The sequence below is a fragment of the Schistocerca americana genome, chromosome 9 (assembly GCF_021461395.2).
Source record: "Schistocerca americana isolate TAMUIC-IGC-003095 chromosome 9, iqSchAmer2.1, whole genome shotgun sequence".
In the NCBI taxonomy this organism is placed as follows: Eukaryota; Metazoa; Arthropoda; class Insecta; order Orthoptera; family Acrididae; genus Schistocerca; species Schistocerca americana.
In genome coordinates, this window is record NC_060127.1 from 39,745,823 (window position 1) to 39,769,905 (window position 24,083).

Below are 24,083 nucleotides of genomic sequence, written 5' to 3' on the forward strand. Positions count from 1 at the left end.
TGCATCTACATTGTGGGAACTCTTATATTTTTAAAAATAAGTGTAATAGAAAAGGACAGTAGACTGCAAAAAAAACTGTGATATAACAAGCAATTTACAAGATAAAACAAAAACTTACATATGACCCAAATCAATACATCCATGTGCCAAAACTGTACTTTCTGCATGGGCATTAAATTTTATGAAAAGATTCTCACACGCATAAAAGAAAATATTGAGATCAGAACCACTGGAAAATCTTTAAAGTCATATTTACAGGATCACTACTTGTAATCTGTTGAAGAATATTTAAATGTTTGAAATGTATTATTTGTAATCTTAAATATGTATGCATATAAATCACCTTCATCTGTGTAGATATTAATTGACTTGTCCAATGTCTTATAATAAACTGCTTTTGTGCTAGCCTCAAACTGAGTTACATCATCACCTCCTGCCAAAACTTTTGGCACACAGTATAACCAAAGATATGTGTTACTTATAAAGACTTATGTAAGTTAACAAATAATTACCATTGTAATCATTTCAATAATTTAATATTATGAACATTAATTTTGTAAAATAAAATTACTTTTATATCTTCTCTGTTCTGTGTTTTAATTATAAAACATAATTAAAAAGTTACTAATAGCTGGTTAGTATGGATGTGACAGAATCACACGCATAATTGTTACTTATGTATATTCTACTCCCAGAGTATGTTTCTAATAATTTTATCTGAATGTTGTGTACAAAAGTGACAAACTAAGCTTATCACTACGACATCACGATATGAAATGGAGAAACGGATACCCATTGAAATGAGTTCCTATACCTTAAACACATTACAAACTGCATCCCTCTCCTTGCGAATACAAGAACAGATTCACACTAACCGATAGTTACTTCAGTACTTTGAAGTCAAGGAATACCACAATGTCATTGACATGCATTTTGCCTGTCTTTTGCCGTTCAAACATGGGCAACTTTATTTCACACTGTGTAAAATATGTCCAGTGACAACACTATCTTACTCATGCCTGGCCAACTTCACCCTATTCTTGTTTCTGCCACAGATCATTACTGTAGGGCAGCCGTGTGCAGAACTGCTAGTATTGCGGGCCGCACCACTCACTATGACTATGTAATGGCCTCAAAAAAAGTTCATATTTGTGGATCCATTTTATTTAACAAATATAATTACAACAATGTATTTGTACAGAAACATTATCTCCTGTCTAGTAGGAAATGAAAGACCAGCAAAAAAAAAAAAAAAAAAATTGCAAGAGCAAATGACGAGGGGACAGGCTGTATAATGAATTAATATGTATATTATTAATGTTGTAGATGACTTGTACATCAGTTCGTTGACACACTCTCACAGTCCTGTGTCTGCACATATTATAAAGTTCTACTTTTTACCTTTTATTCTTCTGGTGATTTCTTGTGAGGTCTATTATATCACCACTTCTTTCAATAGTTATTCCCTTGCTAGACGTAACATAGGCAAATCGGACACAACTATTGCTAAGTCTTCTCGGTCCAGAACTCACACTGAATACAGTAATTGATGATGAATTAATTCATAAACCCACATATATTTCTCACTGTATATTTTACATATAGATTACAGAATAGATAGTAAAATCTTCTCATATAAATCAATAAGCTCGAATCACTCACATCCTTTAAGTAGCACAAGACAAGAGACCAAAAAAAAAAAAAAAAAAAAAAAAAAAAAAATCGTAAAATAACTAATTTTTAGAATGACTCTTTCATCCTTTCAAAAAATTTTGATTACCTACTAAGTAACATCATAGCTGCCATTAGATCAATGGTGGGTATTTTGGAATGAGACGTTATTCGGGCAGGGAGAGGGGGGGCATCTGCTGGAGGCCGAACCGCACAATAACCCTGGGTTCAGTGTGGGGCGGCAGTGGGGTGATGGACTGCTGTGGCCTGTTGTGGAGTTGGTGGTGAACCACTGAGGGCTATGGCGGGACAACGCCTCTCCATTGTTTCTAGGTCTCCGGTTCAATACAAACACAATAAATCAACAGTATATTCCTTTAATTAATACAAAGATGAAGTACAACAAAATTCCAGCTAAATAATTTATTATTACCCTATCACAACTCAAATTCAAAACTGCTTCTGCAAACTTTCCATGAATATGGGGCCAGCAGTCCCCTCTTGCAACATTTAGGCTTGAGAAAACACTCCATTATTTTATAATGTACTGTAAACCAGGTATACTTTGACAAATTTTCAGATTCAAATTTGATTATCAGTAATGTATAACTCTGTGTTATTTATGGTAAATGCAGCGGAAGTAATGGTAAAATTGTAGGCAGTCAGAGTTAGCATGGCTCTGAGGACACATTGACCAGCCTACACTTTCAACACAACCATCAACTATCATTCCATTTGTGGTCAATATTTCAATAACACAGTGAATCTTTGACCACTCAGAAATAAATAAACTGATCTAAAGTTTTCTTAATTGCTTTATTTAGCCTCATAAAAGAAAAAAATTCCTAGTACTCAAACAGTGTGGTCCATCATGAAAATTATAAATACAATGAAACATATTATAGTAGGATGGAGTACCACACACATAGCTCCAAATTTAGTTGAGCATAAGATCTAGAGTTCAATCCATCTTAAAACCTAACGCCTCATTTCAAAACGTTCAGTGCAGTTAGAACTAAGGTTATCTGTTCTTTACGTATCAAATCAGCATCTGGGATTTGCGGGCAAACTAACTTCATTCCTTGTTTCTGGAGATATTTGCTGTTACACGTTTCACCCAAATCACTGCCTGAAACACAAGACCTTACAATTTGAGCAATGTATGACATTTGTTTTTCTTAGCTGTGGGCACACTAAATATTACAAATGGGTCTTTGTCTATATATCAATGGTTAATGTTTGTAGTCATTAATCATTGACATCAACACTGTCCCGTGAAATGTGTATCTGTAACGCTAATGTAACAATGACCAGTGGTCACAAACAGAGAAATCACACACATAACCTCAGAAATTGTAATACACTGGCACATATATACATGTGAACAAAAAACTAATCAGGGATCTGTTTTAAGAAGTAATTGAGTAACATACACAATATAGTTGAAAACACTGTTGGATTTCCAGGTAAACGATATTGGTGGATTTTGCACAACCAGATTTTAACGCACTTTTTCGTCTACAGCTGTAAGTCACAGCAGATATGCCAATAGATGTGCAAGGAAATGGCACTACATGGCATCATCTAGTGTCTACTGATGGAACATTCCACCTAACACCATATACTAAACACCCAAGGCAAAGCAGTAAAACTTTTAGTGCATGAGTGGTTAAAGTAACCACAGCGGTCAAAGTCTAATTGGTCTACAGTAACTAAACTCCTGCTATGTCTCCCAGCCCAGGGAAATGCCACAGACCACACACTGAATGAAATTGTCCAGTTATCGATGTGGACTGTCTGACACGTCTCTACAAGTACGGTGTAGCACTCATAGCCATGTAACACGGCGAAAGAACAGTGGTCGTGAGCAACCGGGACTGGAGACAATATTCACATTTTCTCAGTGACAACCGATTTCAGACCTCACTGGAATTGCCGCTGTTAGTGAATGCTGGTCAATTTCAACCAGTTTCAAAGTAAAAATTGCTAAGGGAACTGCTTGCAATCAAGTTCGTAGTCTGGTACGTCAAGAAGACCATTGTTCAAAGCAGCAAATGAAGCTTCACATCATTAATGATTCGAACAACAGAAATTGGGGAGTAGATGATTGGAGGCACGTAATAAGGTACAAAAAGTTAAGATATTGCCCGTTTTTGAGGCATCGAGAGTATTGGTGGCCCACGAGGCATTTAACCTGCACCACGTGGAGAGTGTAGGTCAGGCCAGAGTTAGTTCCATGACCTTTGGAGGGGGGGGGGGGGGGGTGTTTTCCGTATCTGACTTGGACCCACCCATTCAGGTTGCTGCCAACATCAGTCAGAATGCTTATTATGCTTATCACAACATTCTGGTGACCAAGTGTTGCCATTTCTTCAGCTGGGTTGGTGCACAATCTTGTAGTGTTTTTTCGAAGTTTAATAAACACAACAGATACACGTAACAGAGACTTCAGTCATCAATAATATATTATCATTCACTATTTACAGCACTCTAGCAATGCCGGGGTAGCTTTTCAATTCTGTGACTGTAGAAATCACCCATTTTTTGAGGGAAGAACTTTTTGAGCCATATTCAGAGTGCATTTTCATCCAGAAAGAAAGCACCTTGAAGGTTGTTCGATAGAGTGTGGAAAATGTGAGGGTGCATGATCAGGTGAGAAAAGTGGGTGCAGAATAACTACCTCATCCAACTTGTGTATAGTATTTTTTGTCAGTCTAGCAGAATGCAGGCAGCCATTATTGTGGAATAGCACACTTCAATGCAGTCTTCCTGGTCATTGTTCTTGGACTGCATCTACAAGACACCTCAGTTGTTGACAATAAATGTCAGCACTGATGGTTACACCTTGTGGAAGCAATTTGTAGTACACCACACCAGCACTATCCCACCAGATGCATAACATCACCTTTTAAGGATGCGCACAGGCCTTTGTATGGGGAGTTGCTGCTTTGTTTGGTCTTTACCATTCCTTTATTTTCCCTATGTTAGCATAAAGACAACATTTTTTGTCACCAGTAACAATACAGGATAGGAATGGTCAGTGTTGTTCGAGCCAATTGATGACGAGCAAGCAGAGATGCATATTATGCCACCTGATGATTTTTGTGATTTTGGCTTAGAGCATGCAGTACCCATACACCCAATTTTTGATCCTCCCCCCTTGCGTGCAAATGTTGCACAATGGAATAATTATCACAGTTCATCACAATAGCCAGTTCTCAAACAAAATATAATGATGTGGATTAAAATGTTTAAATGATCATCATCAAACCCCAAAATTCCTCTTCAACATCAAGAATCAATGATGTCAAAATTATCCTTCTTATAATGAGAAAACCATTTTCTTGCTGTATTCTGTCCAGTGGCATTATCCCCATACATGACGCAAATGTTTCTGGCTTCTTATGTTGCAATCACTCCCGTACTGAACTCCAAGAGAAGAGTATGTTGCAAATGCCCCAATTTCTCCACTGGGCACTCTATTTTCTAGCATCTACAGCTCCACTCTCTGTCTCCAGACAACAAAATGGTAATATGTAAACTCAAATAAGAACGGTGAACTACAAATAAAAAATGACAATTGATAAATAAACCGATAGCAACCAGAATACCAACATGCAAAACAAAAATGCTATGAACTTGTGCATCAACCTAATACATCATCATACTGATTGTGCTATGGACAGTCCCACCTTCCAATGTGATGACAACCGTGTGCACAGCAGTATTCATTTGTTGCCAGTTTCGTGAACACTCAGGCACCCTATTGCAACTTGCTTGGTCTGATGAGTCACCTAATCCCAGTTCCATCAAAAAGTCTGGGACTGTTTGAATCAGCAGGTGAAATACGGCAATTTGACATCTCAATTTGGTCTCACTCCCTTGCCAAATGCAGGCCATTGTCAAGGTGGTGTTACATGGTATTAGCCTTCTGTCTCCTGAGGGACATTAATTTTATGTTTGTTGTACTTATGTTTAAATACAGTGCTTGACTAATATTCCAGTCACATCCTACACCTCATGTAGAATCAACTATAAAGACACACGTCACCATAAATTAATGCCATTTAACTTGTACTATATTTACCTTGTGTCCGCCCCTCGTGGTCTCGCAGTAGCGTTCTCGCTTCCCGAGCACGGGGTCCCGGGTTCGATTCCCGGCGGGGTCAGGAATTTTTCCTGCCTCGAGATGACTGGGTGTTATTGTGTCGTCTTCATCATTATCATTCATCCCCATTACGGTCGGAGGAAGGCAATGGCAAACCACCTCCACTAGGACCTTGCCTAGTAAGGCGGCGCGGTTCTCCCGCGTTGCTCCCCTACACTCTGTAAATAAGTATGGGACTCATCATCATATTTACCTTGTACCATATTTCAATCGCACCAAACTGTATTATACCACACTTGATATGAAACAGTTCACTTGAACCACTTATCACTTCATTCACACACCTGGCAATCTCACCTACATCAAGGACCACTTCAACACCATTACTTCAGTCCTACAGCTTCAGAACCATGATTGCACAAACTCATACCACAGTCAACCCACTTCTGTCACACCATCACTACTTTTCTTTTTGAAGCTAACTAGACGAAGTGCATTGTATCATAATCAAACTGTCAATACAGAAAAACAATCACTAAAACATTCCTTAATTAAAAGACTTCCTTGTATAACTTAACACATAGTGGAAAGGTTTACAAGGCAGGGAATAAGCCAGGACTACAAGAAATGCAGCCGTGGTGATCGGTTTTTTCAGTTCAATAAACTTTACCAGCAGGCATAAACTTTAGGGTTTTTATTTTATTTCAAACACAACCAGTTTGGGTAATTCATTTTGCCGTCTTCAGACCCCATACACTTTTTTCAAATTGACGAGCTTATCATGTAGCGCTTTAAAACTGGATATCGTGAATCCCAATTGTTGTGCAACTAAGTCATATGAAAGTGTGGTTTCTTCAACAATTCTTTATTGAATATAATGAGAATTACACACATGAAAGAATGGTGTTTTATCTACACACCCAATTTTTCCTCATAATCTCAGTCACGTTCTATGACCTTCCTCCAGTGTGAAACACGGGTGTGTATGCCCTGTCGGTACCAATCCTTGTCCTGGTTGCAGAACCAGTGTTTCTCTGTGTGAACTTCCTTTGCTGCTTGACAGATAGATGCAGTGCCAACTGCCGAGACGTAAAGCATCTGTCCTTGCAAATGACAACATCAGCTCACTGCAACATCTCAGGTGTGATAGCCGTGGATGGTCTCCCAACTGCTGCAAATCATGGAGCTCCGCCGAACTGCCTTCTGATGACCTTGGCCTCCGTGCCCAGCGACTAACTCTACTTCTGTCGACAGCAGATGCTCCACAGACTTTGCACAAGCATTTCTGAATATCCCCCACAGTTTCTTTCCCTGCAGTGAAATTCAATGATGGATTGTTGCTTGTAATGTACACAACCTACAGATGCCATTTTAAAACTGTGCTACAACTATGCTATCTGTCGGAAGTGACGAAACTTGGTGCATTCATTCAGGAGACTTCAGATAATACATATGTAATGTTTTGCGTTCATAGCATTGTTTTCCTCTGAGAAAAAAGATGTGATGCATTACTTTTTGGGTGACCCTCATATAACGATACTATGAATCAATGCTGAATGGCAACACAGTCATTCTACACAATGCAGCAACAGCTGTAGGAAGAGAAATATCATAACAAAAACAATTTAGACAAGCTACTTAATGCTATGGAACTTAATTATTCAGGAGAGCGGAACTGATTTTAAAACTATTACATACATTGAAAGTGGATGGGGGAGAAAGAAAAGGAAAGGAATAACTGATATCAGCTGCATTGGACTTTATGCAAAACCGGCAGCGATGAGTGAAAATGAAATGTGCATCCACACTGAAGATTGTGGATTCACTGCTCATTGAGGCAAATCAATTATATGAATGCACAGAGTGTGTTCTTTCAGACATGTCTGATGACATGGAGGACGCGGATGGAGGCTGCGGATAAGTGGTGCTATGTGGGAACGTGAGTTGTCCAGGGAGTGTGCTGAGATAGTCTGCGATAAACATTGTGTCTGGATGGTGCTATGGTTAATGCAACTGCCTAGTAAACAGGAGATCCCTGGCTTCAGTCCTGGTCTGGCACATATTTTCAATAATTACTGCCAATTCTGCATAAAGTCTCGATGCAGCTGATATCAACAGTTCCTTCCCTCCCCTCCCCTTTCCTTTCCTTTCCTTTCCTTTCCTTTCCTTTTCCTTTCTTGTCATCTTCAATTTATGCAGTATGTGTCACAGCTGCAGATTTCATGTGGTGTCTGTTCTTTCAGTCACTTCCTTCTATTCCTGTATTGGACCACTAAAACTCTTTATGTTCCAACCCTTCCACTAGGTGGCACAGGCTGGTTTACGGATGATTCAAAATGTAGAAAGAGACATAAAGTTACATTGACTCACATATATTTAGAGTGCAGAACAGAGTTTACACAATTATGTGTTAGATCACTTTTTATCTTCTTTATGTCTTGAAATTGTTTCAGATTGGCATCACTTCATTTCTAGTTTCACAGTTATGAACTTGGCTGTTAATTCCTGATGACTACAGAAAACACACATTTGTAATATATAATCCTGCGTGAATCATGATACTAAGCTCCTTAAAAATATTGGAACATAAATTAGTTCCCCTTTTATAATCTCTGTTGTATTTGAAGGGTAAATTACTTTTTAGCAATACTTTTGTTTCTGCAGAATTTCAAACAATGTTATGACAGATCTGAAAAATATGAAAGCAAACACTTAGTTCATATCAGCATTATTTTCAGGAAATATGTTTTACTGGGAAAGACAGGCAAGTGTTGGTATACTCCATAAACAACTGTTCTTTTCATTTAAAGCAAATAGATTTAATGGAAATGGAAATGAGTGTTTGGCGTCATTGGCCGGGAGGCCCCTTACGGGGCAGGTCCGGCCGCCTTGGTGCAGATCTTATTATATTCGATGCCACATTGGGCGACCTGCACGCCGGATGGGGATGAAATGATGATGAAGACAACGCAATACCCAGTCCCTGAGCGAAGAAAATCCATAACTCAGCCGGGAATCGAACCCAGGCCCCTTAGGATGGCAGTCCGTCATGCTGACCATTCAGCTATTAGGGCGGACATAGATTTCATAAAAGTTATTTATGTTAAGTAGTAGCTGTTACCCACAGTTAAACTTGCATATCAGTAGTTTTGTTACGATGAGTGAGTAAGCGAGGTACTGTACTTGCAACAACATTAGCTGCCCTCACATGTGTGTCTGTTTTGATAAGCATAGTTCACAATGTGCTCTCCGCTTTCGCCCCCCCCCCCCCCCCCCCTCTCCTCCTGAACTGTCGTAACGCACTTTATGTCGGCATGTGCAGTGTTGCTGCCAAGCAGTGCATACAGAGGGACACTGGCAGCAGTGTGCATCTATGCATTGTGCTACTAAAGTAGCTACACATTATACAAAATGTATATTCTACAAAAAATAGTGTGAAAGCATGGATTAATCACAATGAAGATTGTATACATTACTTTGAATCATATCACAAGCACACACTAACCAATAAAATCATTTTCACAAATATGATAAGATCAAAATAAAAAAACAGTAAATAGCTTTTAAAAACAGTAAATATTTTCCCATGATTCACATAATATTCTTCAAATCAATGAGTATTTTATACTTACACACTTTGTTCTCCTTCAGGGTTCAAGCTATCTCCATAACAAATTTTATTGAAATCGGTTCAGCGGCTTAGTCATGAAAATGTTACAAGAGTATTTTCATATCTGTGATAGTACTATAGTATGAATAAAACTTTCAATTATATCTTTTTTCTGTGATCTAATTTTGATTAAATGAAGCCCATACGCTGCCCTAGGCTATGCTCAAGTTAGTTATGAAAATACATATGGTAGTTTCGGAGAAGAGTGTTCACACAGACAGACATGAGAGTTTTCTTATTAGTATAGATATGTGACATATGACCACTTTGTTTTAGGTAGATGCGGTGGACCTGCCACCTACAGCAGCTGAAACACAGACACAGAAACCAGCTCTATATCTGTGTGACAAATGTCCAAACGCATTTAAAACTGAAACAGAGTTCATCGCACATGTGGAATCTCACAAGGTATGGCATGCATTAACTGAATTGTAATTCTCTAATTCAGTTGTAACTTTGTAATGTTTTTATGTAAGTATAATGAAGCAGAGCAGATATAAGGAAATTAACTTTTGTAATAGTTTCCACTTCTGAAGAACACTACAACTGACAACTGTTGGGAAGCTTCCTAAGCTTGTGAAATATACATGTACATTTCCAAGACAGAGCAGGCCTGTGGACAATTTTTAATACACTTTACCACAAAAACTTCTTGTGAACATCTACAGTCATCCTTAATAAGCAATAGTCTTCTGTCATTTGCTGTTCATTCCTCCGTGATATCAGACTTCGTCTCTGGAAATTATAATATGTCTGAGTAGTGAAATAAGTTGAAATACATATCCATTCATTGACTAAAACCACTATATTTCAGTATTTTCTCCAGCTGCTTTAAATGTGTCTGAATACTGTTGATACAGAAGAAGAAAAGATGCTTCAGAAAAATGACTGTCACAGCCCTCAGTTGTTTTCTCACAGACTACGCCTTCTTTACATTCACGTCTGATGTATAGGATACGCAAGTTGACAATATCACAGTCTACTCTCTTAAATTATTATTGTTGATATAACACTGTAGCCTATGTACTGAATTGTTATTTTCAGTGTTCACTCTCACAGTTATTTACATGCCAACTGCCATTGTGAATACTTTTACTTTTGTTATGAATACAACAACAGTTGTCTACAAGTGAAGTAATGGCTCTAATCTGCATAAAAATTCTAATAGCTACATAACTTGCATATCGGTATGTACCAGCATAACTCGTGACTGTATCAGAATACTGCCCAGTCCTGATGATATTATATACTTGTATACTTACAAAGGAATCTGTGACCTTGAATGCTCAGAACAGCATGAAAATGTGTTTAGAATATGAATCGCAAATCCCAAAAACAGTGGTATCAGCCCGGAATGAGATTTTCACTTTGCAATGGAGTGTGCACTGATATGAAACTCCCTGACAGATTTAAACTGTGTGCCAGACTGAGACTCGAACTCGGGACCTTTGCCTTTTGTGGGCAAGTGCTCTACCACTTGCCCGCGAATTGCAAAGGTCCCGAGTCCAAGTCTCGGTCCGACACACAGTTTTAATCTGTCAGGAAGTTTCAGTGGTATCAGCCGTTGCATGTAAAACACGTTTTACTGTGAGACATTTGAATGATCACCTGTAAAAAGTCTAAGAGAGAGACTTCACTAATGTAGAGAAACAAAATATCAATACAATAGGATCAAAATCGCGTGTATTTCACTGTTATAACTTATTATATTCCCCTCTGCTATCTGAACAATAAACTTTTTTTTGCTGACCTGATAACATTGCACAGCCTTTCAGTTTTCAAAGTGCAGCTGTGGGATTTCAATGAACTGGTCAAAGCAAAGTGGAACAGGCAACATGCAACATGCACACTAAAGCCACTTTTTTACATTCATTAACATTTTTGCATTCAAGCAGTCCAGTATCGAATGCCACGCTAATTATATTTTTTAACATTGATATTGGCCTGCCTGAATGCAGAAGGGATGTTGAATGTGAAAAAATGGGTTCAGTCAGGTGCACATATTGTTCCATTCCATTTCGCTTTGAGCAATTCGTCGAAATCCCATGCTTATACTTTGAAGACTGACAAGCAACGCCTTAAGTACAAGGTGCAAAAGGCCATTGACGGTTACAGCATTTGACATCTCACGCATTGTCTATCGTGCAACCACAATATTGGCTGCTAATGGCAACAAAAGCAAAGATTGCATTATACCTACAACAACAGTTGCCAAAATTGACATTTCTTCAGAAAGGAACCCAAGAAATTTTGCAGAGTGAGAAAGAAGTGGTAGATGAAATATTAAGTGTTTCTGCAAGATGGGTCAGTGGAATGTGTGGTGTACAAGTGTGTGGAGAAGTACAATGACGATAATATGTGCTTAACAGGTGAAAGTGATACTGAACCAGGTGTCGAACCGTGTAGTTTACCATCCTTGTTGGACAGCAAGCCACATATCCCATCTCAAGTGAAATGTAGTAAAGGATAATTGCTGTCCAAGGAGCAGGAGTACTAAATATAATTATGTACATGGAAGATCATTTGCAGCTTAGTTAAAACAATTAAGAACGTATTTTGGATAAATCCACAGCAATATGACAGTGTATTGCATATGAAAAACTATGGATATTCAAGGGAAGACAATGTGCACTCATTACAAGAACAGATGTTTATGTGTTTCAAGGATGCTTGATACAATACAATTTACAGGATGTGTGTGATAATGGAAGCAGTGGATGGTTGCATAAGTTCAAACAGTACTACATAATAAGAAGAAGTAAGACAACGAAATTTCAACAAAGTCTGCTAGCCAGAAAATTTCTAGATGAGATAAACAAATTTATTCCATCACTCAGTAAGCAATTTGTTTCCAACTCTGACCAATCAGGATTTGAAGAGGAAATGCATATGAAAGAAACCCTGGAAACTAGAGGTACCAAGGGGGCTGTATCAAGATCACGTAACATCAATGCCGTAATGCATTTGTAGACATTTATGCTTATATTATAAGATGAACACCAATAAAAGCAAAACGAGGATAATGGACAGGTGATGCTGAATGAATCTGATTAGCAAATGAGGCACTGAAAGTGGCAGATGAGTTTTGCTATTTAGGTAGCAAAACAACTGACAATGTCAAAATAAAGAGAATATACAAGGGGAGTTCAATAAGTAATGCAACACAATCTTTTTCTGAAATCAGTTTATTCAGGATTCCAAGACACCACATTATTCCCCTCTCTTTTGACTAAAATACCCTATTTTTTAACATTATCTCAGTTCAGTGTGACAGCCTTACATCACCTTACTGGGAGGGCCTGTATGATAGACATCAGAACCAATGTCTTGCTGCATCAATAGCCTCCCCATCATCCACGTACTGCTTCCCATGGAGTGCATCCTTCATTGAGCCAAACAGATGGAAGCTCTTTATGGTGAGGAACCCAGTAGGCGAACACCAACTGGTGTGTCAGCACTACCAACAGAGATGTAATAATGGCTGATGGTATGAATTTCTACAACTGTTTGATTGTGATCCATTGATCACCTTGAATGGTAGTGTCCACACTTTCCAACACTGCAGAACTGAGTTGTGTGTGGCTGGCTGCCATGTGGGAGACCAGACAGGTTTGTGCGACCTTGTTACAACAATGGCATACACCTCGCCCAATGACTCACCGTGCTTTTGTTCACTGCCAGGCCTCTGCAGGCATTCTGCAAGTGCCTATGAATATCTGTGATACTCTTGTTGTCTGCCGGAAGAGACTCAATGACAGCTCTTTGCTTGGAAAGCACCTCCATTACAGATGCCATTTTGAAGGCTACATACAGTTCTGCCACAAGTCAGAACTTCATGAAACTAAAGGGGCTGAAGCGGGAATATTCCACGATCTCCAACAAATCGGCATTTTTTCTGGCCAAAATTTGCTGACTGGGCAACAGCAAGAAAAGCATTTCTTAACACCTAGTATAAGTTTAATTGTAATAAAGTCTTTAATGTTGTAATTCAGAAGGATGTAGGTTGCAGTAGGTACTGTGAAATGAAGAAGCTTGCACAGGATAGAGTAGCATGGAGACCTGCATCAAACCAGTCTCTGGACTGAAGACCACAACAACAATTTATGTAATTTGTTTGGAGTGTAGCCTTGAATGGATCTGAAATGTAGATGATAAGCAATTCAGACAAGAAGAGAATAGATGCTTCTGAAATGTTGTGCTACAGAAGAAATCGGAAGATTAGATGAGTACATTGAGTAACTAATGAGGAAGACCTCGATTGAATTGTGGAAAAAAAAAGTTATTGGATGTCTGGACCAAAATAAGGAGGCAGTTAAAGGACACATCCTGAGGGATCAAAGAATCATCAGTTTGGTAATGGAGGTAAGTATGGGAGTAAAAACTGCAGACGGAGACCAAAGCATGAAAAAAATAAACATGTTCAAGTGAGTGTAGGTTGCAGTAGTTATGCAAACATGAAGGGGCTTGCATACAATAGACTAGTGTTATGAAACAATGACAAACACTTCATTAGCTATTGGATCTACCTGTCTAATCATCATTCTCCTGTAACACCACATTTTAAAAGCTTCTTTTTTCTTCTTGCCTCAACAGTTTATCATCTGTGTCTCACTTCTGTACAAGGCTTCACTTTTAGGTATCTGGGAAGAGGTAGACACAGTCTCACAACGTAAACAGTTGACGTAAACATAAGAAAGAAGAGCATTTAATGATTTATACAATTTCTTTACACCTAAGGTCTATGTTTTTTAAGTCAGTGTATGCATTGTAAATTAAAAAAAAAGGAATTTAGGTCAATTTTGTGTTTATTGAAGAAAAATACTAACGTTGTTTGAAATTTGGCTCTTTACAGGTTCGAAAAGCTCATCCGTGTGATAAGTGTGAGAAGTCTTTTAACCGGAAGTCAGAACTCAATGTGCACTCTCGAACGCACTGCGAAGTGAAGCCGTTCGCCTGCCACTTGTGCGAGAAGACATTTGCACAGAAGAACAACCTGCTGCGTCACCTGCGAACGCACTCTGGCGAGAAGCCCTTCCCGTGTTCTCTGTGCAGCCGAACTTTCGCTCAGAAGGAGTTACTCGTAATGACAATTGATGATCTAATGTACTGCAGAAATATAACGAGTTTGCCACAAACTAGGGCAATAACTTGATGAAGCTTCATTTTGCTTGTCACCTTATAAGTAGGTTTACATTAAGTAATTATTTAATTGTTCCAACTGTTATGAAAATAAGTCTTTATCATACGTAAGGATTAATTTTAACAATATTATGAAAAGTATAGATTGCTATTCACTACAAAGAAGAAAAGTTGAGTTGCAAACAGGTGTAATGAAAAGATTGCTAAACATTTCAGCTTTTGGACAGAATAAGTCTTTCTTTCTTCGAAAATAGAAAATGCACACACATTCACTCAAACACTGCTGAAACACACATAACCACTGTCTCTGGTGCTATGGCACGCGTTGCAGTCTGCTGTCAGGTCACAGCAACTGGTGGTAAGCCGTGCGTGTGTGTGTGTGTGTGTGTGTGTGTGTGTGTGTGTGTGTGTGTGTTTTTCTATTTCCAGAGAGGACTTTATTTGTCCAAAAGCTTAAATGTTTAGCAGTCTTTTGATTACGTGTGTCAGCAACACAAAGTTTCCTCTATGTAAAGAGTAGCAATATATCCTTTTGATAATACTGTTGTTATTCCATCTTGGACTTTCCATTGTCTAAGGACTAATTTTGTGCATTTGAAGTAATGACAGCAACCACTGTTCACCAAAGTTTTGAGCTATTTGAAGAGGTGTCTTGAAAGAAGTCGTTTTCCTGAGGCAGTTTTTTAACTGAAATAAACACTTTATTTCATTAGAGATTAGCTAATTTTAGTTGGTGAATAATGCAACCAGCTAACTTAGCCCATTTAGACATTTTCTAGCAATATCACACAAGAAATATGTTATATAGTCCCATTCACAGAAAATAATAATAAAGTTGCAAATTGTAGAGACCAGACCAGCTTTAAAAAATATTGACGCTCTTTCAAGATATTGAGCAGTGCACTTCTCAAGAGTGACAGAAATTCATTTTGCTCTGAATGAATTTCTCCAAAGAACTGAAAAAAGTAAATGACAAAAATTGGAAAGTTGCTTGGAAAATTTATATGAAAGCATCATGTAGCACTATATCGAAACAAAGTTCCTGATAGAGGAAGAAATACCATGTTCCTTGTCCTCCATAACAGCAGAGGAAACTGAAGATCATGGTGTCATGACAGTAAGCAGAAATATTGGTTTTATTCATAGCAGTTCTCAGAATTGATAAACAAGGTAAGGCCAGCTGTCCAGTGAGGTCACACATTAATTTTCTTGCAACAGTTGTCACAGTATCACACAAGTTTTCAGTTACAATAATTATAGCTGCAGCAGAGAAATACATAGAAAACAGCACATGTACACAATAAATTATACAGTTCACTTGTTTAATTTGTGATTAGTTGTTTTGTTTTACCAATCTGTGCTTCCATGAAAGAGCCCCTACTCCACTGAAATATTCACAGAAAACTTCTCAGACTATTTTTGCCCGTTATGCATAATTTCTCCTCATGGGTTGCAAGCAAATCTATTGCAATACATGCGAACTCTACATCTTCGAGCATTGACACGTTAGCTCTGAAGGCAGAGTTCTAACTGACTTGTCCTGGCCGTAATAATATTGTGCTGCCCTTGGCCTCATACTTCTGTGCAACATATTGACACAATGTTATATATGATGTGAGCCTGTAAGCTAAAATAGAGGGCATTTTAACATAATGTATGTATTTGGACTGAAGCAGCGAGAGAAAATTTATGCAAAGGCCGGGTATCAAACCTGGGCCTCCAGCTGACTAGGCAGGTGCATTAACCACTAAGCCACCTTGGCAGAGAGGTTCACACAATTGCATGGATTACCCTGGCAAACCTTCCTCCTTGATCCAAGTTTTCACTGCCATCTTAGTCTACTTTAAATTCCTCCTCACACATGAACAGAATTGCCTAGGCTCTCCACGTTCCGGAATATCACCTCAGCATCGAAAGTAAATAGGGGATCCAGCCTGAAACTCAGGTGCAGGTACTTACAAAAATGAAATGACACAATTTCAGAGACTTTACAGGTCTTATACATATATGACTTTATGTATATTTAAAAACAAAGATGATGTGACTTACCATACGAAAGCGCTGGCAGGTCGATAGATAGCTGTGTTTCTATCGACCTGCCAGCGCTTTCGTATGGTAAGTCACATCATCTTTGTTTTTAAATATATTTTTCCCGCATGGAATGTTTCCCTCTATTATATTGATATGACTTTATGTATGTAGACTGAAGTGTCGAGTGTAAGGAGGACTATAAATCAGACTGGGGTGGCAATGAGAATCCGCAGTGTGCCAGAGTAGTCTGTGGAGCTGTGTGAACTGCTGTGCCAAGGAGGCTTAGTGGCTAAAGCACCTGCCTAGTCAGCTGGAGATCTGGGTTCGATTCCTAGCCTTGGTACAAATTTTCTCTTGCCGCTTCAGTCTATATACGTAAAGTCATATCCATAAGAGATCAGTACATTCTCTGTAATTGTGTCATTTCATAAAGTATGTGTTTTGCCTACCAATCAAAATTAGTACCCCTTTGGGTTCTGTTAAGGATTGCTGGTGTTTATAGGATTTGGTGCACGTAAGATTTTATGCCACTGTAGTATTGCATACATTGGTCAAACTATTCATATTTTTTATGACAGGTGTGTGGAAAATCTGTGCCATGCAAGGTTACAACAAACTGATTAAAAGGAGGACATGCAGTGAAACATAATGAGACACATGTGGTTGTTGCCGGTTCAAATTACTGGGATTGTATTCTGAAGGATTCCATTGAAATTGGCTAGAATGATGAAGTTAATGAATGAGGCAAGGGCTATCATCTGAGCAAGTTGTGGAACCTTGCAGTGACCTGCCCGTCAATTGGCAGAATGTTGATGAGTAATTAATGGCAGTAGTACCTCATTAGTTTTGCCTTCACCACCGATGGCAATGATTATATGCTTTGGTGTGGGGAAGCAGAACTCACAGTATGTGGTACATGCACTGAGTACACTTTCTCGGTCTATATAAAGGTGTCATCTCCACTGTGGCAACAGTGTGACGAGTCTCGGCAAAAGCGGCATCTCCACTGATGGTGACAGCCAGTTGGACCATTGAAATATTGTGTTGACTTGACTCAAAGATCCAGCTGCAAGTAACACAAGCTATTTTGCCAGGAAAGCCTACAAATTCAAAGTCTTATATAGGTTGCACATTTTACATTCTAGATGTAGAGCCTTATACGCATCTGAGATATTTTGCAACTTGACACGAATATAGGACACCATTACATGTCAATCTTTCCACATTGCCTAGTGGTACTGCTGACAAATGGAAGCATACAATGGATGTTGCTCAGTGATGACCGAGGGGAGAAAATTAGCTCATTACCAATGAAAGAAAGCGTTTACTTCAAACAAGAAACAGTGTTGTGCAGGAAAAACGTCATTTCAAGAAATTTGCTGCAGCTGGGGACTCAAGCATTGAAAAGCTATTGAATAGATGTGTTCAGAACTTATAAGTTGTGTGTTATACATCACAGAACATTTTTCAATAAAAATGTAACAAAAGTGTCCATTTACTACTATAAAGTAGTTTACACTTATTCTGATATTTAGTTTAGTTTGCGCATGATTTTAAAAATTTCATTTTCTTGTTGTCTGTATGTGGTGTCCTTTTCAGTAATGTGAAAAAATGTTAGTACCTGCATTAGGAAAAACAATCCTGTAATGAAGAAGTCGAAGATATGTGATTCACAGTAGTAAAGATGAACAATTGCTTATAGCTTTTAATGTACGCACTTTAGAGCCCATGTTTACCTGACTCTTTTTGCTTTGGATGATCGTTCCTGTCATAACCCTGAATAATGACCATTTCTCCTGTGACACCCTATAGACAGGAATCGTGGATGATAAACATTACAGATAAGAAGATAACATAAGTTTCTGAAAAGTGGTGCTGCAGAAGAATTATGGATCGAACAGCTAAAGAAGGTCTACTGAAATTAACTTGGGAGAAAAGAAGTTTATCATTCAATCTGACTAAAATAAGGGATAAATTGATAGGATACATCCTATGGCATCAAGGAAGGCCAAATGAAACTATATGACTACAGAAACCTTTTCAAGTCTTACATTATGATGTACAGGTGACGGTTATTGAACTATATGAAATAAAATTATAACTTCTGAACGGTTTGCATTAGAAAGTTCAAACTGCACGATTGGACGTGGGGCAAGTTAGTATGCACGTGGTTGCGCAATGACTACTTTCATTTGGATGAGTTTGCCAGTAAGCAAAAGTAGCGCATTTTGCGACTGAGATGTGTCTACACCCTCAACAGGTGACTGTCAGTCATGGAATAATTGTGCAATATTCTTTGATGGCACGGTGACTGCTGAATGGTACATGAAGGTTTTGGAAGATTTCATTCACTTTGTCCAAAGTGATCCTGTTTTGACAAGGTTTCGTTCATACAAGACGGTGCTTGACCCCACTGATGTCCTGGAAGAGCGCTTTGTGATCTGCATTCTGGCTCTGGAGTACCCACAGCCCACTGCCACGGGCCTCGATTGTCCGTCATGCTCTTCAGATCTGAACAAGTGCAATTCCTTTTCTTTTTGATTAAAGACAAGGTGTACAGCAATAAGCACAAAACCATTGCTGAGCTGAAAACAGACATTCACGAGGTCATCGACAGCATCGATGTTCCGACATTTCAGTGGGTTGTGCAGAATTTTGCTGTTCACCTGTGCCACATCATTGCCAGTGATGGCAGGCATATTGAACATGTTGTTGTTGTGGTCTTCAGTCCTGAGACTGGTTTGATGCAGCTCTCCATGCTACTCTATCCTGTGCAAGCTTCTTCATCTCCCAGTACGTACTGCAGCCTACACCCTTCTGAATCTGCTTAGTGTATTCATCTCTTGGTCTCCCTCTATGATTTTTACCCTCCACCCTGCCCTCCAATACTAAATTGGTGGTCCCTTGATGCCTCAGAACATGTCCTACCAACCGATCCCTTCTTCTAGTCAAGTTGAGCCACAAACTTCTCTTCTCCCCAATCCTATTCAATACCTCCTCATTAGTTATATGATCTACCCATCTGATCTTCAGCATGTTTCTGTAGCACCACATTTTGAAAGCTTCTATTCTCTTCTTGTCCAAACTAGTTATTGTCCATGTTTCACTTCCATACATGGCTACACTCCATACAAATACTTTCAGAAACGACTTCCTGACACTTAAATCTATACTCGATGTTAACAAATTTCTCTTCTTCACAAACGTTTTCCTTGCCATTGCCAGTCTACATTTTATATCCTCTCTACTTCGACCATCATCAGTTATTTTGTTCCCCAAATAGCAAAACTCCTTTGCTACTTTAAGTGTCTCATTTCCTAATCTAATTCCCTCAGCATCACCCGACTTAATTCGATTACATTCCATTATCCTCGTTTCGCTTTTGTTGATGTTCATCTTATACCCTCCTTTCATGACACTGTCCATTCCGTTCAACTGCTCTTCCAAGTCCTTTGCTGTCTCTGACAGAATTACAATGTCATCGGCGAACCTCAAAGTTTTTATTTCTTCCCCATGGATTTTAATACCTACTCCGAATTTTTCTTTTGTTTCCTTCACTGCTTGCTCAATATACAGATTGAATAACATTGGGGATAGACTACAACCCCGTCTCACTCCCTTCCCAACCACTGCCTCCCTTTCGTGCCCCTTGACTCTTTTATGTACAAATTGTAAATAGCCTTTTGCTCCCTGTATTTTACCCCTGCACCTTCAGAATTTGAAAGAGAGTATTCCAGTCAACATTGTCAAAAGCTTTCTCTAAGTCTACAGATGCTAGAAACATAGTTTTGCCTTTCCTTAATCTAACTTCTAAGATAAGTTGTAGGGTCAGTATTGCCTCACGTGTTCCAATATTTCTATGGAATCCAAACTGATCTTGAACATGTCATAACCTAAATCCAAATATCTGTAGTGATGTTTACGTTTTGAATAAAGTGTGTGTGCACACTGTAGCTTGTAACTAATTTATGCTTTTTATATAGTTTAATAATCTTCACCCTGTATATAAGCAGATTGAAGGGATAATGTAAATTTGAACCCGAGTCTCCTGCTCACCAGACAGATGCGCTAACCGCTACGCCATTCTGGCACAGTGCCTTTGCGCTACTGTACAGCCTATCCTAGCAAATTCTCATTCACTCCTCAGCCCACTTGGAAATGCTGTTTGAGTTTAGGAGGAACACCAAGTGAGCTGAAGTGTGCATGGGAATTTTGATTGAGGAGGGAGGCATGCTAGGGTATCCTTGCAGTCATGCAAAGTCACTGTGCCAGACTGGCGTAGTGATTGGCGTATATGCCTAGTGAGCATTCATTGCTTCAGTCTGCGTATGTACATCGAGGAACATAACAGAGGAAGTGTGGGGGATAAAAATGGTAGAGGGAGACCAAACCTTAATTACAGAACGCAGCTTCAAAGGGATGCAGGATGCAGCAACTGTGTGTATATGAGAATACTTGCACAAGTGGAGAGCTGCATCAAATGAGTATTTGGATTGACAAAAACACAGGAAGCTGAGGTGTTGGATTGTTGCAGTGCTTGTGCGTGGTTTTTCATTGCCATGCTGAAGGAAAGTGTGTTCCGTGTGTGGATGAAGTTTTCTATTGTTAAAACTCTATTACAGTACACTGTTTCTCACACACCATTATAGTTACATTGTACACCACCATGCTACATGCTACAATTCAGAGCCCTCTAGTGGCAGAGGGTTGCAACTTGCATCAGCGAAGTGGAAAACTCGACTGAGTAATATGGGTGATATGTAACACCTCAGCCGATACTGAGAACAGAATAAAAAGTTTTGGGGCATTACTTTTTCAGCACACCCTCATAGTTAATGTAACTTTCAGCAGCTTTCTCGAGTAATATTACCCTCTTTATTTTCCTGCATATAGTTTTGCCCATAACAGTTGCACTTTCTGGTTTTATTATTATTATTTTACCTCAACATCAGGACCAACAGCTACTAATTAGTTGGTTTTTGAACTACTGTATGTTATTACTTGCATTTTGACACATTCCCCGACGGAGTTCATGGTTTTCTGGCACTGCTTTCAAAATTTGTTTTCAAAGTACATCTGCTCTCTGAATTAATGGAATTATGTATATAACTTTAATTTATACACACACACTATGGAAAAAAGGAGGACACACCATGAAGGATTTATCTGAATGGGATGGAAATTGGTAGATGTGAAGTACATGTACAGAGAAACAAATGATTATAATTTCAGAAAAATTGGATGATTTAGTCAAGAAAAAGAGCTTCACATTGCGCAAGTCAATAACATGTTGGTCACCTCCCGCTCTTATGCAAGCAGCTATACGGCTTGACATTTATTGATAAAGAGTTGTTGGATGTCGTTATGAGGGATAGTGAAGCTCTTTCTCTTGAGTAAATCATTTGATTTTTTCTGGAATTGTAACCATTTGTTTGTCTGTACATCACATCTATTGATTTCTGCCCCAGTTGAATAATTCATTAATGGTACATCTTTTTTTTTTGTCTTGGAGTGTATTAGAAGATAGGCTGAAGAAAGGCAAACCAACATTTATAGCATTTGCAAATTTAGAGAAAGCTGTTGTCAGTGTTGACTGGACTACGCTCTTTGAAATTTTGAGGGTACTACGGATAACATATTTACAACTTGTACAGAAACAAAACTAGGAAGCAGTGGTTGAGCATGGAGTGAAACGGGGTTGTAGCCTGTCCCGATGTTATTCAGTCTGTGCTCTGAGCAAGCAGTAAAGGAAACCGAGGAGACATTTGGAAAAGCAATTGAAGTTCATAGATAGGAAACACCAGTAGAGAAAAGAAGTTTTCAATGTGCTGCTGTAGAAGGATGCTGAAATTAAGTTGGTAGGTCGAATAACAAATGAGGAAGATTGGGGAAAAAATAAATTTATGGCACAACTTGATTATAAGAAGGGATTGGTTGAAAGGACACATCTGGAGACACTGAGGAATCGTCAGTTTGATAACAGAGAGAAGTGAGACAATTTAAACAGCAGAGGGAAACCAAAGCTTGAATATTGTAAGCAGCTTCAAAGGCGTGTTCGGAGGTGAAGAGGCTTGCACAGAACAGACTTGCATCAGACCAGTTTTCAGATGGAAGACCACAACAACTATAATTTTTGTTTAAATATGTCACTCAGAAGCAATTAAGTCCTACATCACCTAAAATATTACTTTATTTTTATGTAGGTCAGTACGGATGTCAAACATTCCCATATGCAACTTATAGAAGATAGCTGACAGAGCTTGCATTAAAGTCTCTTATCATTCACGATCAAACTAAACATAAGGGGCATGTGCCATCTGGCAGTTCACAGTATTCCTGTACAGTTCTCACTCCATACTAGGCATGCCAACTGCATACAGTCAGTAGCTGACTGAGAGCAAAACTACCAGTTAAAATACATAATAAGGACTCACAGTGCCCATACAGTGGTATGGAAATCAGTGTTGCTTGGAAGCAATATTGTCAATGAAAGGGTTAATAAGACTGTTTGTTCCTCTTGTTCTCTTTGTACATCTTTTTCTCATCACAACCCACAATGAGGAATCAGGAACCATTAGTTCCAAATATTCATTCAGATGTATTATTGCTAACTATTTGCTGTGCCCTGTTTGTTATGTTCAGTGAATATGACCTTTAACATGATCTATTTTTCAGATGGTAGGTAGGATTTTTCCTACTTTATTATTAATAATTACCTGTATTCAGCACTTGCCCACGATAGGCAAAGGTCCCGAGTTTGAGTCTTGGTCCAGCACACAGTTTTAATCTGCCAGGAAGTTTCATATCAGTCCAAACTCTGCTGCAGAGTGAAAATCTCATTCAGGAAACATCCCCCAAGCTGTGGCTAAGCCATATCCCCACAATGTCCTTTCTTCCAGGAGTACTAGTTCTGCAAGGTTTGCAGGAGAAATTCTATGAAGTTTGGAAGGTAGGAAATGAGGTATTGGCAGAAGTGAAGCTGTGGGGATGGGGCACAAGTCGTGCTTGGGTAGCTCAGTTGGTAGAGCACACCCTGCAAAAGGCAAAGGTCCCGAGTTCGAGTCTCAGTCCGGCACACAGTTTTAATCTACCAGGAAGTTTCAGTTCCTTTGTAAAGGGCACAGACAGTTTCCTTCCCCCTCCCTTTCATAATCTGAGCTTGTGCTCATCTCCAATGACCTCATTCATGACAGGAAGTTTAACTTAAACTTCCTTCAGTCCTGATTCCACCTAGACCTAACAAACCTTCATTAAACTAAACCCTGAGATATCTGACTTTTGTCACGTGCCTCGAGCTTCAGATTGTCGAGAGTTGAGCATACTGGCTGAAGCGAAACTGTGAGGGCAACTCCTGAGTGACACCTGCATAGGTCAGCCAGTAAGAATATTTTTCACAAATGAAGGTTCTATCTGCTAGGAAGTTTCAAAACTGTGTACACTCCACTGTAAAGTGAAAGATTCATT

The 24,083-nt window shown here is 38.9% G+C and overlaps 1 protein-coding gene across 5 annotated transcripts in view; it reads left to right on the forward strand.

The window, feature by feature from the left end:
* The window catches only part of LOC124550996, a 126,964-nt gene that overhangs the window by 90,710 nt on the left and 12,171 nt on the right, over nt 1–24,083 (forward strand). For all 5 annotated transcript variants that reach the window (XM_047125831.1, XM_047125830.1, XM_047125828.1 and 2 more), the window contains exons 4-5: nt 9,726–9,857; nt 14,302–14,529. In XM_047125831.1, the coding sequence (XP_046981787.1) occupies nt 9,726–9,857; nt 14,302–14,529 (360 nt within the window). The remainder of the gene's footprint in view (nt 1–9,725; nt 9,858–14,301; nt 14,530–24,083) is intronic.